This window comes from Neolamprologus brichardi, chromosome 13 (genome assembly GCF_056152115.1).
Source record: "Neolamprologus brichardi isolate AB-2024 chromosome 13, ASM5615211v1, whole genome shotgun sequence".
NCBI classification, from domain to species: domain Eukaryota; kingdom Metazoa; phylum Chordata; class Actinopteri; order Cichliformes; family Cichlidae; genus Neolamprologus; species Neolamprologus brichardi.
In genome coordinates this window covers 200,391-217,500 of record NC_142116.1, presented here as the reverse complement: position 1 = coordinate 217,500, position 17,110 = coordinate 200,391, and the positions used below count along the sequence as shown (strand labels likewise).

The window sequence follows — 17,110 nt, the reverse complement described above, 5'->3', positions numbered from 1 at the left end:
CGCGTCAGAGGAACCTACACCTGCATCTGAACATCACCTGTACAGGTGTGAATCTGACCATCGAACTGCAGTGAGACACGTTTGAACCCTTTATCGGCATCTCCACCACTAAGCTCCCTCACGAACATCAGCCTCCGGTCCAGCAGGAGGCGCTAAGCCTGCTCACTGCCATTAACACTACGACAAAGAGACTCATGCATACCTGCGGGAAGTTGATCATGCGGACAGGTATCAGCGACTCGATCAACCTGCGGGGGAGTCAGCCATTAGCTGTTAGCACTAGTCTCAGCAGAAAGCAGGAAACCGCTGACAGGAAGGAGGAAGTCTTACCTGTTGCGCACCTGTACCGGCTCTACGTCAAAGTATGGCCGCAGGATGTCGATGTTAGCGTACAGGTTGAAGGCTTTGGAGGCCTGACGCTTGCCCGCCTGCCACACCTGAACGCATCACACAGGTAAAACATTTCAGAGAAGAAGAAACAAGTTAGCGCTTTTGCACTAACACCTGCTCGGCTTTTAGCCGTAGTACCTGGTACCAGGTAAAGTACCTTTAGTACCTGCTACAAGTGGCTCCAGGTGATCTGATCCAAACATGTGACATCAACAGACTGCATCCCACCGATTGGCCAGTCAGTGGCTTCACTCGATGAGTCATGAGAGCGACTCCTTTAGGAAAACCACCTTTTTTGAAACCCGACAACAAGGAACGTGGCCACACAAACCAACACCGCGGCGTCTGACGCCGGTCTGACTGAACGCCACAGACCGAGCAGCGGGTGCACCGTCGCCTCGACATCCTCCACTGTTGTGTTTGTGTCACGTTAAAACGACGTCACAGGACTGTCGTCACCGTTGACGTCAAATGACTGAAGCCGAGCAGGTAGCAGTGAAAAACGCGGTAAGAGTGACGTCACTAAGTAACAACGGAGGCGTCCAGGAGCTGTTAAATAAAGCTGCTGTAATTATATTTATATACACACTGCATGTGCTCGTATGGGTTGGCACTCCTTTGAAGGTGGAAAGCTTCGTCCGGCGTGACTGTCCGGACTGATCAGCTGTAGGAATGACTGCAGAGGTTTGTTCGACACGCTTACACACAGATAACAGTTGGAATAAGTCTCTGGGTTCGAGCGTCCGAACAAGACATTCTGAACCAGAACTTAGAGTCAGTAGAAGAACGATGGATCATAACATTAGATTATCAAGGCGAGGCAGGAAGGTGTTTTCCTTTGCTGTCTCTGACAGAGAAGCAGGTACCGGACGATGGACGAGGATTCGCAGGCAGACAGCACGACCGCCGCGTCTGTGTGGGAGCCAGATAATCTCTGTTTTTGTCTCACTATAGAAAGTTGTGCTGTGTTTGAGGGTTATCCTTTTGGTGAACCTGATGCTCGATTTCACACACAGATCCACAGCGCTGTGTAAACTTGTAATTTCAACTGCCAACACAAATGAAATCTTTTTAGCTGACAGACGTTTCTCCTGAACACGACAGCGCCGGTCTTTGTGTGGCACAGAGGAGCTTCAGCCGGCCTCTGTAACAGCAGCTAACAGCTACAGAGGAAGAAAATGTTTGCAACTGTTTGACACCAGATAACCCCGCCCCCGCCTCACCTCGTCGGCCACCTGCCGGCCCAGCTGACCCTTTAACCCCTTCATGCCCAGGAACTCGCCGTCGTCGGCCACGTCGTCCTCGGTGGCGGCAGCCTCTGCCGCGACCTCCTCCTCCTCCTTCATCCTCTGGTGCATCTCGCCCATGTCCTCAAAGCTCGAGCCCGACGTGTCGTCCATGTTCTCCATGTCGATGACCGCTGAGCCGCCGCCCTGAATGCAGGAAACACGAGAGTGAGGGAAGGAGGTAGGAGAGGAAACATGTGAGATGTGGAAGGAGGTAGGAGAGGAAACATGTGAGATGTGGAAGGAGGTAGGAGAGGAAACATGGGAGATGTGGAAGGAGGTAGGAGAGGAAACATGGGAGATGTGGAAGGAGGTAGGAGAGGAAACATGGGAGATGTGGAAGGAGGTAGGAGAGGAAACACGGGAGACTTGGAAGAAAAGGAAACATAGGAGATGTGGAAAGAGACAGAAAGGGAAACATAGGAGACAGGAGAGGAAACATGGGAGACATGAAAGGAGACAGGAGAGGAGTCTTGCTGAGGTAGGGATCGATCCGTTAAACCGACCAACAGTTTGTTAATCAGTTTATCAGAGGAGCTTCCAGCTGATTACAGATGTTCAGTCGGCTGATCTCAGGTCAGCCTGCCGCTGGTTAGCCTGCTGTTAGCCTGTTAGCTCTCGGCTCTCCTGTTAGCATGTTAGCATGGTTTGATTCCTCACAGTGTTTTAACCTCGCGAGCTCACCTGTACGCTGTTTCGGGCTAACCTGCAGCGTCACTCAGGTGCTGTTACTTTTATAGGCCGGCTGGGATGCTCGTTAGCCTGTTAGCATGTAGCTCACCTGGATGAGGTTATCGTCGAAGCTTCCCCATGGTTCCGCGTTCCTGCTCCCGGAGCCCGAAGACATTTTCCCCACAGCAGCAGCGGCTCTCCGTGGGGTGGAGTCTGTGTCCGTGGTTCGGTCGGTGGATCCGCGGATGGATCTTTTTCTCTTCCTGCTTCTAAAACCTGATGTTTTGGTCCGTAGAACGCCCCGCCCACCGGCTGACGCCACATCCCCAGTCGACGTGGAGGTCGAAGATATCGCGATATTTCCGTGAGAGTTTTTTGTGGCGATGGTTGCGTTTCGCTGCCGCTTGAATGTTTTATGTAGTTTTGAGCATGAAACAGTAGAAGCTGCTGAAGAGGACTCCTCAACAGGACGAACAACCGCGTCTATCCAAAAAACGAGTTAATGTTTAAAGTTGAAGTCACCAAAAAATGTGATGGAACTCATAACCCATCAAAACTGTTATATGAACATTAGCATTTGGGTTAAAGACTTCTGCCTACTCTTAAATTCAGCATTTAAAACCTGGACTGAAAACAGTCAGACTGTCTCAAAAGTACTTTTATTGCCACAAGATACAAAGAATATAGACAGTAGACTAAAATGTATCAAACAAAGTCAAATACAAGTAAAAGAAATAAAAGTACATAATTCATTATACTACATCCCTTACTTCAAACCAGTCTTTGGTTTGTCAAGAGATTTATTCTAAATGACACGTCTTCAGCTGAGAGTAAGAGTGAAGACACACACAGACGCTGAACAATGAAAAGGACAATCAGTTAAAAAAGGTCATCATGCAGTCACATGTAAACTTATATCATTAGAAGCTTATACTGACTACTAAGTACAATTTTCCCTTAACAGGTTCCAGCTCCAAAATTTCATAACTGACTCTGTTTTAGAACAAACTCATGGAAACACTCACTGAACAAGATGACATCATCATTATTTCGTCATTACCTCTCAGATCGTAGCACGCACACTAATGAGCGACATTTTACCCTTCCATCATTGCTAACTGAGCCCTCATTCATTTGATCGTATCTGATTCATGTCCTGAGATTCCACTCATGACAAATCGATGTTTTGCAGACGCTCACCACTCCCTTTCTTCTCTGACATGCAGATGATGTTTGTCGAGAACAAAGGGTTCCAGTTTGAAGCAAAACTGTAAAATCAGAAAAGATGAAGATACACGTTTTAAATCTCAGTCAGGGAGAGATTGAATTCTTTCTCGTGTGACACTAAATCTGCTCTGATGTTATTTTCTGATGGTTCACTGTACAGTCACACATCACTTGAGAGCTGATTAATGCCAAGTTGTCTTTAATCCTGGTCCAGTGAGCTCCAACAGCATGCTTATTTATGTGTCTTGTTAAAGATTTGGAAACATATCTTTATGCTCAATCATCCAGGTAAGTAATTCCCAAAAAGTTGATTCATCTCAGTTGATGCTCCTGACACATACGGGATCACTACAGGTTTTCTTTATGTGATGTCCTCTGCTTCCCTGGCTGCTGTGTCTGTGGGGATGGTGTTCGCTCCTGTTCACGTCCTGATCAAACTCAGTTTATGCTCCAGTGGATGATGAGAGTCAAACCTTAAATACTGGTCTGTATGCGTAGGTTTCCCGTACACATTAGTGTCCGGTTTACTGGGTGGGATCAAAAACACTTACTGGGTTTGAGGTGTTGGTTTGGGTCTCCTGAGCGGGCAGAGACTTGTCAGACGTTTGTTAACTTAAACCTGCAACTGCTTCATGACTTTGAGCATGTTTGTCTTCTCTGTCTCAAAATGAACCCAACAGGTCTAAAGTCAAATATAGAAGGTCAAAAATGTTGAATGTTAATTGTAGAACAGGATAATAGTTTTAATATGTGTAACTGGTGTGGTTCTGCGTTGTGTCTGATAACAAAGGTAAAAGAAAGAAAGACCTCCAAGTAAATAATTTGCCCGCTCCAGCTCCTCTCCCACAGGGGAATTGTAGAAAAGGGGCATTTATTTTTACATTAAACATAAAGTATGCATTTACACGTAACATATTTGACATAAGATAAAACAAAAACAACAACATGAAATCCGACATACCTGATAACAAAGGTAAAAGAAAGAAAGGCCTCCAAGTAAATAATTTGCCCGCTCCAGCTCCTACGACCAAATACAAACAGTGGGGAAGAGGGTTAGCTCAACCCACCACAACTTCCAAGCTAGCAAGAAGTATATATTCATGCTAGCATTTATGGCACCTAAAACACGTTTATGATACACACATACTACACACTTATAACATCTAACAAAAACAGGCTTAATAATGACAATAATTGAACTAAAATCGCAATCAGAAACATCCAGGTGGCTAAATATGAATTATATGAGCGTTTTACAGTGTTGGGAAAGAAATTACACCAACCTCTCCCACAGGGAAATTGTAGAAAAGGGGAGAGGCAAAAGGGGTACACTGTATTTATAGGGTTGCACCAAAGAAGAAGAAGAAAAGAATGAAGAGGGGCTCTAACTGATAATGAACATAACTACAGGGTTGGAGGTCCTAAAAGTCAGGTATAAAAGGAATAGTTTGGAGGTTTAGAACACATTTTGTGTAATTATAACAATGTGATTTATGACCCTGTTACATATGCTCAAATGTTATATCAGTGGTGTACAGGCAGCAGAAAGAATCAAGTCTGTGACTGAGTAGCTGTGCAGGGATAAAGCTGCTGAACGCTGCCTAAAACACAACAGAACTCCAAGAACTGTTGGCCCAAGGATCGGCCCTGGTAACAGGTACTTATTTAGACACTGGCCTTGAAATGTGAAAGAGCAATCAAAGACTATGCGATTTTTATTGTTGTGACTTATCACGTGATGAGAAATGTACCAGACGTCTTTGCCATCGTCAATCCCCTCAGAGCTGAGTTTAGCCACATAACTAGCTTGCTCTAACTTTAAGATCTGATCTCTGTATGAATGGCTTTGTCAGGATCTGTGGCTAATCGGACACACAAAAGACCTGCGCTTCAAGGCATTTTCTCAAAGTGGACCTTTTCCGATGTTAGTTCATTACCTTTGGACTATAATGTCAGAGGGCTACCGGCTGTGTCCTAGTCTCACCAGCAGGGGGCAGCCTCACGCTGTCTCGCGCTGCACGATAGTTTGCTATTTCTCGCGACACTTCTCCGCCCTCTGTGGTTCTTGTTCCTTGACGCGGTGGTGACATTGGATTCATTTTCCGGACCGTTGCTCTGGCTGTCGTGTTGCCGAACCAAGCGGATCATTAATGATATCGAAAGGGAGAGTCCACGGTAAAGGTTCCAGGTGAGTGCGGCGACACGCGGAGCTCGGAGCGGCTCCCCGAGGAGCTGTTAGCCGTTAGCTCCTCGGTGATCCTTTAAAACACGCTGTTAGCGTCTCAGCCCGAGAGAAGCTGGTTGATTGTGTGACTCTGAGTAAACTGTGTTGTTGCCGCGGTTCGGTATAATTTCTGTCGAAGGTTAAAGGCGCCACAGACGTTAGCCGCGTTAGCCGGAACACTGTGACCTCGTTCCGAAATGTTAAAAATAAACTCGGAGGGGTCAGAGGTCATCCTTTTTAATTGAATGTGTTAAAATGATTCTGCTACACTGATAGCTGTTGGGTTTGTAGCAGTTTTAACGCGCTGTATTTGTTGTTGTGAGCCTTTAAACCAGACTAGCTTTAAAAAACATGCATTTTTATCTCCTGCTGCTCCGTTCGCTTGTTTTACTTTGTATGAAATTTTCGTTTTTACATATTATGTATTTCTGGGATCAACTCCGTAATTCGGCTTAACCCAAACACGCTGATGCCTATCAGTTGTGACAAAACGTCGTCCTAAAGTCACCCTGGAAGTACTTAATTTAAACCAAAGAAGGTGCAACAGAGAGTGTGTGCGGCTGTTGTGTCAGCTGTGCAGATCATTGCGCGGCACACAATATTCTGCGGACTTTGGCTGCGCTGTGTCACGCTGCCGGTGGTTAATATGTCACGGATATCAGCTGTACTCAGCGACCCCATCGTCGCTTTATCTCGGCCTTTGGACTGTGTTCAGCGGATCCGCCTCGGTGCCCCCGGCAGGCCCCTCCCTGCTCTGGACCCGGAGCGGGGGCCCCTCGCCAGCCCCGCCCTCGGCTAGTGGTTACCCAGTGGTAAGACTGGGTTCTCTCTAAACCACGCCCCTGCTCTGTGGCTTAACGCGTACGTGCCGGCCGGCAGGCAGTAATGGAGGGCTGTGGCTCCTCCTCCCGTGAGCTGTGGAGGAAAACACCAGAAACGCCGGCTCTGAGCGAGACTGCCTGCGGCTGAAACGGAGCTTTACCCCTGCAGTTTTACCGATACTGAGTCATCATCAGGTAAAATCCCTCGGTTTACCGACTGTATTCCACTCTGTATGAGGCGGTGGTTATAAAACAGGAACCGGAAGAGACGGACGTGTGCTGCATTCGTAATTGACGGAGAAATTGTGTATTTTCTTATGAGTTGGTTCCTCGAGCCGCCCTTTAACTGCGTGTCAGTTTCGTTTATGTGACAGGCGACGAAGAAAAGCTTCCCATGTGGCTTCCCATTTTAGCTGTTTTTCTCATTTTATGGGGTGGCTGTAGCTTAGGTGGCAGAGCAGGTCAGCCACTAATCAGAAGGTCGGTGGTTCGATCCCAGGCTGCCTCCTGGCTGCATGTCAAATATCCTTGGGCAAGATACTAACCCCATGTTTGCCGCCTGGTGGTGGTCAGAGGGCCCGGTGGCGCCTGTGTCCGGCAGCCTCGCCTCTGTCAGTGCGCCCCAGTGTGGCTGTGGCTACAATGTAGCTGCCATCACCAGTGTGTGAATGTGTGAATGTAGTGTGAAGTGCTTTGGGGTCCTTAGGGACTAGAAAAGCAGCAGGAGGCCCTGTTGGTGCTGGTAGAGTGCACGGAGAGCTGGTGTTGTATTTACAGCCTGCAGGAGCGCTGACACCACAAAATCAATCCCTATGATGCAGTCATTTTCATTTCACTGGTGACAGACTGTCAGTGTTCTGACTGCATTAACTGATCAATCAAGGCAGTAGAAGAAATGAGAGCGTGTGTGTGTGTGTGTGTGTGTGTGTGAAGGTAGGATTTAGTTCTTGGAAAACAGCAGAAACTTCCTCAGGGGCTTTTTCTTTTCTGCAGACAAAGAAATAAATTCCAGCACTGCTCTAAAAATAGAGCTCGCTTCCTCATCAGTCGTTATTGATGGTAAATATCAGGAACTAGTCGGTCTCGTTCATAGTTCTTTAGTTCACCTGTCAGGTCATAAATAAAGTCTGGATGTAACAGGTTTTATATCATAATGTCAGTCAGCTGAGCCCACAGGTGTTACACATTATTACACACAGATCCGGCGTGTTTCCTTCAGCTTTTAATAACTCGTGTCAGTAAACGAGTTTCCATAAGAAGTTCAGACGTGTTGTGAAGGAAAAGTTAACGCTGATGAGAAATGATCAGTACCAGCTGTTAGCCTGTGTTCTGCTGATCAGCTGATTATCACACAGGAAGTGGGTGAGAGTTGAGCTGGGGTCAGAGGTCACACAGTGAGGGTTATCAGCTGCCGACAAGCGTCTGTTTACAGCTGATACTAAGACACTGCCGCACCCTGAGACCCCACCCCCTCTAACAGCTGATTAACAGTTCACAGTGGAGGGTTTCTGCACATGCTCAGGAATGCATGTACTTTGTACTAATAACAGATTATTCCTGTAAAGTACTTCATGGGGCTATTTAAAGTACTTTAGTACCTTTTTGCGCAATGGACCGGTTTATATCTGACAATATTTTCACGGACCAGCCTTTAAGGTGTCGTGGATAAATACAACAAAATAAAGCCAGTACCGGTACCAAAAAAGAAGATCACAACACGGGAAAAGACCCCAGGACACCGAGTTAACGATAAAAATGATAAGAAATATCAATAAAAACCAAACGACTCGCAGACCAGCCCGGGGGTTGGAGACCACTGCTTTCATTACTTCCGTGTGTGTGTGTGCGCGCGTGCTAGTGATGGGTTAATCTAATTGGTTTGTGGCGAGCCGCGACCCTCTGACCAGTCACGGAACACAATGCTGCAGCGTCCACAAACAGCTGATTGAACAGGAGGAGCTTCTATGGAAAGCTTTACTGTTGTTGTGTGAGTGACTCAGGAGCCGCAGAGCTCGCTGTGTGACCGCGGCGGCTATTATTACCCCCTGAGGTCACGGGCGAGGAAGATGATGGTGTAAAAATAAAGCGAGGCCCTAAAGCGTGTAATCCTGAGCAGGGCTGGGCCATATCATACCATTCACGGTAACACCGGTGTAATGTTGGGCAACGATAAGAAAATGAAATATGGCGACAGAATATGGGTAAAACGCACATGGCGGAAAAAGCATGGTGGTGACAGAGAACGAGGAGGGCGAAAGTGGATTGTTGAATGAAACCAGAACTGGTTTGTAAAAATGCTGCAGCTTCACTGGTGTGGAACTGGTTTAGCTTTCGTCAGATACACAACAAAGCACTATTTTTGGTAGCGCATGCTAGCGTCGTTATTACCGTGTTGTTTGGAAAATACGACACTTAAAATCATCCTTTGATTTTTCTGAAAGTCGACAGAGCCCCTTATAATCCCGTGTGCCTTATGTATGAACTCTGGTTGTGTTTACTGACCTCGAAACGATTTTATGTGCACGGCGCTCGAAAATCTGTCAAATGTTTCAGTACGACTTTGCTAAGCTACCAACTGTTACATTTTTATATAACTTTAATGCAGATAAAAAAACAGCTGCTTGTTTCAGTGAAAACACACTGTTTGTTTTTGCACTAATAAAGTTGTGGAGTTGTGAAGTATTTTGTCTCGTGTCAATTATGTCGTCAGTTATATCGTCATCTCAAATTTCCAAATGTATGTCGTGATAAATATTTGTGGTCATATCGCCCTGCTCTAATCCTGAGCACGCTTTAAAGTCAGTCGTCAATTTCAGTGAAATCACCGTGCTGTCTCCACTTCCTGTTTTCTGTCCAGGATGTCGCTGGAGGGGCTGGCGGCGAGTGGCTTTAAGCAGTGCCAGCAGGCCCAGGATCAGCTGGAGGACGCCATCGGCGCCGTGATGAAGGCGGAGCAGCAGCTGAGGGAGAATGCCAGAGAGGTGAGTGCCTCCTCTCTCTGAACAGGAAGTGCTTTAAGGCGCGATAACCTCAGTGTCACATGACCAGTGCAGAAGATGCCCTTTCAGCAGATCAGATGGTAACGGCACAAATGTGTTCGACATGCCACGACACAGGAAATGCAAACGATTCCTGTTCAGCCGATCAATAAAGTTTGTGCCCAGCAAGTCTGTGTTGGATTAGAACAATTGATCAGTGATCAATAACTGAACTGCTGATGAGCTCACGTGAGTTTGTAAAATGTTTTCCTGCCGAGCTGCAGATGGGAGGAAGAGCAGGTCAGCTGATTCACAGGAAGCTCCTTGCTGAAACCTGGATCAGCTCACACGTTTACTACCTGCTGTCCTGATCAGTGCGTTAGTTACCTGCCACCAAATGGAGCTGCTTGAAACTTTATTGACACCCAGATCATTTTACGGTGAAACACTTGTCCTGCTAAACTGCTGCGACCACTCAGCTGGCTCTGTGCCACGCCCCCTGTTTTTCATATCAAACCGTGAATCACTTGAGCTTTAAACACCTGAGGATTTACCTGTTGAGACCGACCAATCGCATCACTGCTGACTCGGCAAGGCTGAAACCACCTGAAATCCTGGCTTTGTCTGCAGCTGAGCCACAGGTGAGGGTCAGGGCGAGGCGGGTTATAAAGCCTGCAGAGGAGGTGAGGAGCTCAGAGGAGGTGAGAGCAGTGAAGTGCGACGGGCTGGACTTCATACTTTGTCTCCAGGTAAAACTTCAGGCTCAGGTGTGCGTCCACGATCGTTGGTTAGGGACTCACAGCTTCGTTATCGGGGGTGGATTGATCTCAGCTCCGTGATGTTTTTTTTCTGTGAGATAAACTTTATTTAAACCGAGCAGAAACAACAGGACAGGCTGTTTTACTTTAAGCTGTCAGCTGATCCACAGGAAGGGGGAGCTCGCGTGTCCGTGTGAAAAAACTTTATTAACAAAAAGCTTTGTTTACGCTCTGTGATCACATGACTGTCCGCAGCGCTGCTTCACGTTAGGACTGGGCGATATATTGAGTTTTTAAATATATCGATACATTTTTATACAAGATGTGACAATATCGTTTATATCGATATAGTCTATGTTACGTTATGACTATACGTGTGGAGCCGCAAGTTTGCCTCTTTCGTCCACTTTTGTCTCTACTCGGCCTCGCCTTCACTGAACACAGCTCCCCCATCGCTCCACCTGCAGGCAGGACGGACACGCAGCTATCACAGAGGAGCTGCTCGGTAAAAAGAAAACATTTGGAGACTATTTTAGTGCTGTCAGCGTGACGGTAACGCCATAACTGCATTAACGGAGCAAATCTCTGTTAACAAGTTACCACGGATCGCCCCGTGCGTGGAGGCTGGACGGCGTTAACAAGCTAACCGGGCTAACGCGTTGGCGCCTAAAATCCTTTCATTTTCTCAAGAATCGACAGCGCGCCTTTTGTATGAATTCTGGTTGTGCTTACTGACCGCAAACGGAGTTTCTGTGCTGCACGGCGCTCAGCAATCTGTCAAAAATGTTGTAGTACGACTTTGGTCAGCTACGGAGCCGCACTGCTTGATGGATTGTTGGAGCATTACGGCTGCCGAGGAGCCTCGCGGAGTGATACGTACTGTGCTTCAGCGTAATGTTACCGTACTGTGTGCGTATAAGGACCAAAGACGGCAGCTGTTCAGAGTCGTGGTTACGAAGCGGATTTCAAACTCCAGGCTGTCGGTCACGCAGTAGAAGTTAAGAACAGAGCAGCTGTGAAATCTTTATGCTCAGCGTCTGTTAGTTTACATTTTGACTGCACAGTTGTGAGCTTTTTGTTATGCACTAAAACAACATTGTTTTATTTCATTTATGGAGAATTATTATTTAATAAATGCTGATCATTTATTTCTGAGTAATTTTTCATCTACACCTGCTGTGCATGTTAATAAAAGTGCCTGTGTGACATCTGGGACACAGCTGTGACTGAGAACTCTTTTTGTTCTTACTTTGACTTTAAAAATATCGAGATATATTTCGTATATCACCATACAACTAAAGAACATCGAGATATGAATTTTGGGTCATATCGCCCAGTCTTACTTCACGGCATCGTCGGTGTTTTAGATCGATCTGTCTGCTGGGGAGAAGGGGCGGAGCCTCACTGCTTCTCTGAAGGCTGAGCTCACTGTGGGCACGGAGGACTCTGATTAACCTGCAGCAGTTTAAACCTCAGCCTCAGGTGTTTTTGTTCACCTGTTTTTACTGTACAGCTATAAATCTGGACACACACGCTGACCTATCACCTCAGAAATGACTCGCTCTGAGTCACTGTCCTATCGTCAGTGGAGACTTCTGGTGAAATTTGCACTTGGAGGAGCAAACGTATCAGAGCCTGCAGGGTGAAGCTCACACCAAGGACAACATTTAGTGAATTTGCAGTGAAGCACGACTGAGATCCCAGATTTAAACCACATCCTCCTCCCCACCTGCAGCCATCATATGGTTTAAAATGAGTGTAAGATGCAGAAACGAGCGCCTGTTGGTGGTTTTTCTCTGGAAGAATCTGTTTGGTTACTGAACATTTCACGTTTAGGTGTTGCTTTACACGTCTCACCTGTGCGTCCCCTCAGGTGCGCTCAGAGTTGCAGAGCTGCGTGAGCCGCCAGCAGGAGGCGCTGCGCTGCAGGGAGGTGTGGCTGCTAGGTCAGATCGAGCTGCTCGAACAAGTGAAGACGGAAACTCTGCAACAGCAGCTGCACCAGCTGCACCGGGTAACTGGGGGGCGGGGCCTGTTTACCTGTGTTGACTGTTTGTTTACCTGTCTGCTTACCTGTGCTGTGTCTGTGCTGCAGCTCCGAGGTCAGTTTGACGTGATCGCCTACCAGCTGCAGAACTCCAGCAGCAACGACCTGAACAACCAGCTGACCAGCTGCATGGAGAAGTACGTACGCACGCACACACGTGCACACACACACGTGCACACACACACAAACACGTGCGCACACACATGCACACACATGCGCACACACACGTGCGCACGCACACACGCACACACATGCACACACGCACACACATGCACACATGCACGCACGCACACACATGCACACACACACACACATGCACACGCACAGCTTTGTGGGCGCGTTCACACCTGAGCGGTCTGTTCTCCTTGCTGGTGCTCTCACCTGTTGGTGCTCTCACCTGTTGGTGTAGCTAAAGGCTGATGTAATCAGATTACTGACATACTGAGCTGGTTTTATCTGTAGACTCTCACCTGTAGGCATGTGTGTCAGGTGCGGTGCAGTCATGTGATCTTCTTGTCTTCTCCTGCGTGCAGGTTGTCCTCTCTGAGTCTCACTCCAGAGGAAACACCTGAGTTGAGTTTCCATGCCGACTCTCGCTCTCTGAAGCAGGCCATCACCTCATTTGGCAGCATCAACGCCCAGGTAACACACACACACACACAGGTAACACACACACACACAGGTAACACACACACACACACAGGTAACACACACACACACACAGGTAACACACACACACACACAGGTAACACACACACACACAGGTAACACACACACACACACACAGGTAACACACACACACACACAGGTAACACACACACACACACACAGGTAACACACACACACACACAGGTAACACACACACAGGTAACACACACACAGGTAACACACACACAGAGACAGGTAACACACACACACAGGGATGGGTATTGTTTAGGTTTTATCCGATACCGGTGCCAAACCGGTACTTTTGAAACGGTGCCGGTGCTTAAAGAATGGAGAACACAAAATTGGTCCAAAAACCTCTCATGTTCAGCTGTTTTTTTGTAAAAAGATAACAATGTTAGCCTTTTCTGCAGCTATGGGGCATATATGGTATCACTCTTGGCTGGAAGCAGCTTAAACAATGGAAAAAACACAAACTTTGTCCAAAAACCTCTCATGTTTAACTGTTTTCCACTTTTTCTTTGGTCATTTTAGCCTTTTTGTCCAGGGTGAAGGGAGTATCTGCCATCAAACAAGAAGACAGCTGCATGTAGCTATGATGGTGTTTGCTAGTTCACCTTACATGCATTAATGTAATAACGTGGTTAGCCTACTCAACGTAAATTACACACGAACAACATTAAGCGACTCACGCAGAGAAGAACGGCTGCTGCTGCATCATCATCCTCATCATTTCTGCTACACTGGCAGGGCTAGGGGCCAGGACTCTCCTCTTCGGGTTTTTGGGGGATGTTGCTAACTCCGGGTCGATAACAGGCACCACACCCGCAGTAGATGTGCACGGTGTGAGGTCTCGCAGCAAGCTATCAAATACGGCGCATTTCTCGGCTTTTAAAAAAAGCGCTATGCGTCGCCAGGTGTTTCATCAGATTCGAGGTGTTACCTCCTTTGACAGCATCACAGTATCAGCTTAAAGCACTTGTTGCAGCTGCTGAGTTTGCATCTTTTGCTGTGAAGTACAGCCAGACTTTGACCGCTTCGCCTTGGGCGTTTTTAATCTGTAGCTCTGCTCTAAAAGAACGTACGTACCTGGACCCGCCTACTATCCTCGGAAACGTAAAATGATTGGCTAGAGGAAAAAAAGCACCGACATGTGCGCTGCTTTTCGGTCTGGTTACTGCCGTTTATGGATGCCGGTACCCATCCCTACACACACACACACACACACACACACACACACACACACACACACACACACACACACACACACACACACACACTATGTTAGTGGATCTTTCAGGCGTGTTCTCTCTCCTTCCTGTTTACAGCTTGTGGACGGTATGTCCTCTCAGAGCTCCACCCACCTGAGACCTCAGGTGCAGAGTTGTCCAATCACAGCGAAGAAGCAGGTAAGTTGCGTCCTGGTGGTGATGCGATAGTGATGAAAGCAAGGTGATGCTGATTGCGTCTCCCTCGCAGCAGGTGGCTGAGCCCTCCTCTCTGAGCGATTGGCTGCTAGAATCTCAACCCGCCAACAGCTTCGCTCCCATTGGCTACCAGTCTAGCACAGACCCGCAGGATTGGCTGCTGACACAGAAGGAGAGTAAGGTGAGCGCTAAGGTGTGTTACCTGAGAACAGGCTCTGACCTCAGGCCGTGCCTCTCACCTGCTTTACTTCCTGTCTCTGTAGCAGACTTCCTGTCCCGTGATGGCTTCCACGAACTTCATGAAAGCCTGGGGTCAGCTCAGGGACCTGGAGGCGTGGCTTATTCAAGACCACTCCCCCAACCGGGAGAGAAGCGTCAGCAGCTGTAGCTCCTCCTTCTCCATCGAGAAGATCGACGAAATGGAGCTGTCCGCCGCCGCTGAGGAGGAGGAGCTGAACGACTGGCTTGTTACCCCGCCTACTGCTGCCATGGAGACCATGTCGGACGCCGAACGTTGGCAGCGTGTCTTCAAGCCGTTTGAAGAAAGCTGGTCAACCGATGATTGGCTGTCGCCAGCGAGCCGTTCAGTCGGCGACTGCTCGTCGTGCTGTCAGACCATCAGCGCCGTGGAGATCGAAAACCTCGGCAAGCTCAAGTGCCTGAAGACCACGCCTACCTCAGGCGCCACCTCGCCCACTTCTCCCGCCCCCGTGTCGATGCCAGCGTCTCTGGAGGCGTGGTTGCAGAAGACGCCGCCGACGCCGCAGACCTGCCGCGCCAACGAGCTCTGCTCCGCCTACTCGGCCTGCGTCTGCGAGGAGAACTGCGGCAAGGATGCGCTGAGCCGCTGGCTGCTGCAGCAGGAGGACCGCGACAAGAATGGCGTCCCCAAGAACGCCCCGCCCACTGCCAAGAACGCCACGGCCACACCCTTCCACCGAGAGCAGGAGCAGAAGGTAAGAGCCAATCAGAGTCGGCTCTGCTGCGACGCTTCAGTAAGAATTAGGTGATTGATTAATTGATCACCTGATTGACAGGTTCAGGCCATCCTGGAGGCGTGGCTCCACCCCAGCTCCTCGCTCTCCGGCGGGGTGGCAGCTGAGGAGGAGAAGGCGAGCCGGGAGGAGAACGGTTCCTCCTCGTCGCTCTTCCAGAGCCCCCTGGAGACGGACCTGTGGCTATTTCCACGGAAGAGCCCGTCGCCCGTTTCCGTATCGCCGCCGCAGGAGGAGGAGGAAGAGGACAAGTGGCTGCTGAGGAAGAGGAGTCAAGCTCAGGTGAGCACCGCTGGAGCTGAACACTCGTGGTTTGGTTGCTGCTCGCTTCCGGCTTCCTGACTGCTTCCTGTTTCCTGTTTAGGAACGCCTCGCTGTGGCGCTGCCCACCATGTGTGACCTGTTCTCTTGCATGAAGGTGGGCGGAGACAAAGAGAAGTGGCTGCACAGATCTCCCGTACAGGTGAGTCGCCTGCAGCGTGTGACGTGGTGTGTGGGTGTGTGTGGGTCTGCCTGTCTCACCTGTCTCACCTGTGTCTCCTGCAGATGTGACGATGACGACGATGCTTCTTCTTCTCTTCTGGAGTCACTTTATCGCTGATCAGCGCACACGATCTCATCTGCCTAACCGTCGTCGCTGACGCCTTTTTCTCCTTTCTGTGACATCATCGTGCCGCCACCCACCATTGATCAGTCAGCAGCAGCCTAAAGCCCCTTTCAGATGTAGCTGGCCCCGCCCTTTGATTAACGTGGCAGGAAGCAGGATGTAGGAAAGGGGCCTCAGCAGTTTCATCGGGTGAAAGTTTATGGCCACAGAGGGTGTGGTGAGACGTTTCAGCTTCCAATCAATAACCGATCAGTCACCAATCAATAATCAGCATTTAGAGCTGCGAGTGTTTCACTTATTGTGGAAGAGGGGGCGGGACTATATGAAGAGTGTGTGGGTGTATTTTAAACATAAATTAGACTTTATTTTATAATACGACTGATGTCACTTCCTTTAACCACTTTTTTTTCTAAAACCTGCTGACATCACAGAGGCACTTCCTGTCTGGCCTGCAGGCTTCCATCCTGTAACGTGGTTTGTTGGCTTTGTTGGAAGAAGCTGTGCAGGCTGGTCACGTGACTCTGGTCAGCGATTGGTGCTTTCCATTGCAGCTCTCATGTGAGGCGGGGGGGGTTTATCACATATAGCTGTGATGTCATCACTTTTTTCCTGCTGTGATTCTCTACAGTAATAAAGTTTTCTGACATCATCACTGTGTCTGTGACATCACTGTAAGGTACCCGTAGTTTCCAGGTGTGTCTGTGTTCAACCTGGTTGTGACGCTGAGCCCAGCGCAGCGGTTTGTGCTCGATGTTTATTTAAACAGGACGGAGTAGAGCTGTGCGATACGACCAAAACCTCACATCCTGATATAAGACATCTATCGTCCGATAACGATATAAATCACAAAAATGTAACATTTTCTGTAAAGTCTGTGAATCTCGGGCAGCTCGACTTGTGTGAAGTGTTTTCAGCTGGAGTCGAGTGTTTTAACGATGCATGAAACATTTTTAGACATAAGTTGTAACGGCGCCGTTTCCTTTGTGAGTATTTATTACACGGCGTGCTGCGG

At 48.4% G+C, this 17,110-nt stretch overlaps 2 protein-coding genes across 6 annotated transcripts in view; one reads left to right on the top strand and one right to left on the bottom strand.

Moving 5' to 3' along the window:
• yipf3 (Yip1 domain family, member 3) overlaps window positions 1-2,675 on the bottom strand; it is a 4,484-nt gene extending 1,809 nt beyond the window's left edge. Inside the window, exons 1-4 of the mRNA XM_006806840.3 lie at window positions 2,458-2,675; window positions 1,614-1,823; window positions 331-437; window positions 203-248 (exon numbers count right to left, since the gene is read on the bottom strand). Of these exons, the coding sequence (XP_006806903.1) occupies window positions 203-248; window positions 331-437; window positions 1,614-1,823; window positions 2,458-2,523 (429 nt within the window). The 5' untranslated portion in view covers window positions 2,524-2,675. The remainder of the gene's footprint in view (window positions 1-202; window positions 249-330; window positions 438-1,613; window positions 1,824-2,457) is intronic.
• A 2,929-nt stretch (window positions 2,676-5,604) lies between these two features.
• ncoa4 (nuclear receptor coactivator 4) lies at window positions 5,605-16,747 on the top strand. Of its 5 annotated transcripts, none has more exons than XM_087849861.1 (11): window positions 5,605-5,763; window positions 9,478-9,601; window positions 12,230-12,370; window positions 12,452-12,540; window positions 12,937-13,045; window positions 14,398-14,478; window positions 14,552-14,677; window positions 14,763-15,452; window positions 15,534-15,773; window positions 15,856-15,954; window positions 16,038-16,747. In XM_087849861.1, exons 1-11 carry the CDS (start codon window positions 5,726-5,728, stop codon window positions 16,041-16,043), a joined length of 1,743 nt encoding a protein of 580 aa, XP_087705987.1. In that variant the 5' UTR covers window positions 5,605-5,725; the 3' UTR covers window positions 16,044-16,747. The 5 variants fall into 5 exon arrangements, with proteins under 5 accessions (XP_087705987.1, XP_087705986.1, XP_087705985.1 ...); XM_087849860.1 differs by having other exon boundaries at window positions 14,760-15,452; XM_087849859.1 differs by having other exon boundaries at window positions 14,549-14,677.
• Window positions 16,748-17,110: the final 363 nt, after the last annotated feature.

What these genes read in the sequence shown, in the direction of transcription:
- ncoa4 (XM_087849858.1), top strand. Translation starts at nt 5,726, where the DNA reads ATGATATCGAAAGGGAGAGTCCACGGTAAAGGTTCCAG. An exon ending in AGCTGCACCAGCTGCACCGG is followed by an intron (nt 12,371 to 12,451) that starts GTAACTGGGGGG and finishes TCTGTGCTGCAG; the next exon opens with CTCCGAGGTCAGTTTGACGT. An exon ending in ACCGAGAGCAGGAGCAGAAG is followed by an intron (nt 15,453 to 15,533) that starts GTAAGAGCCAAT and finishes CCTGATTGACAG; the next exon opens with GTTCAGGCCATCCTGGAGGC.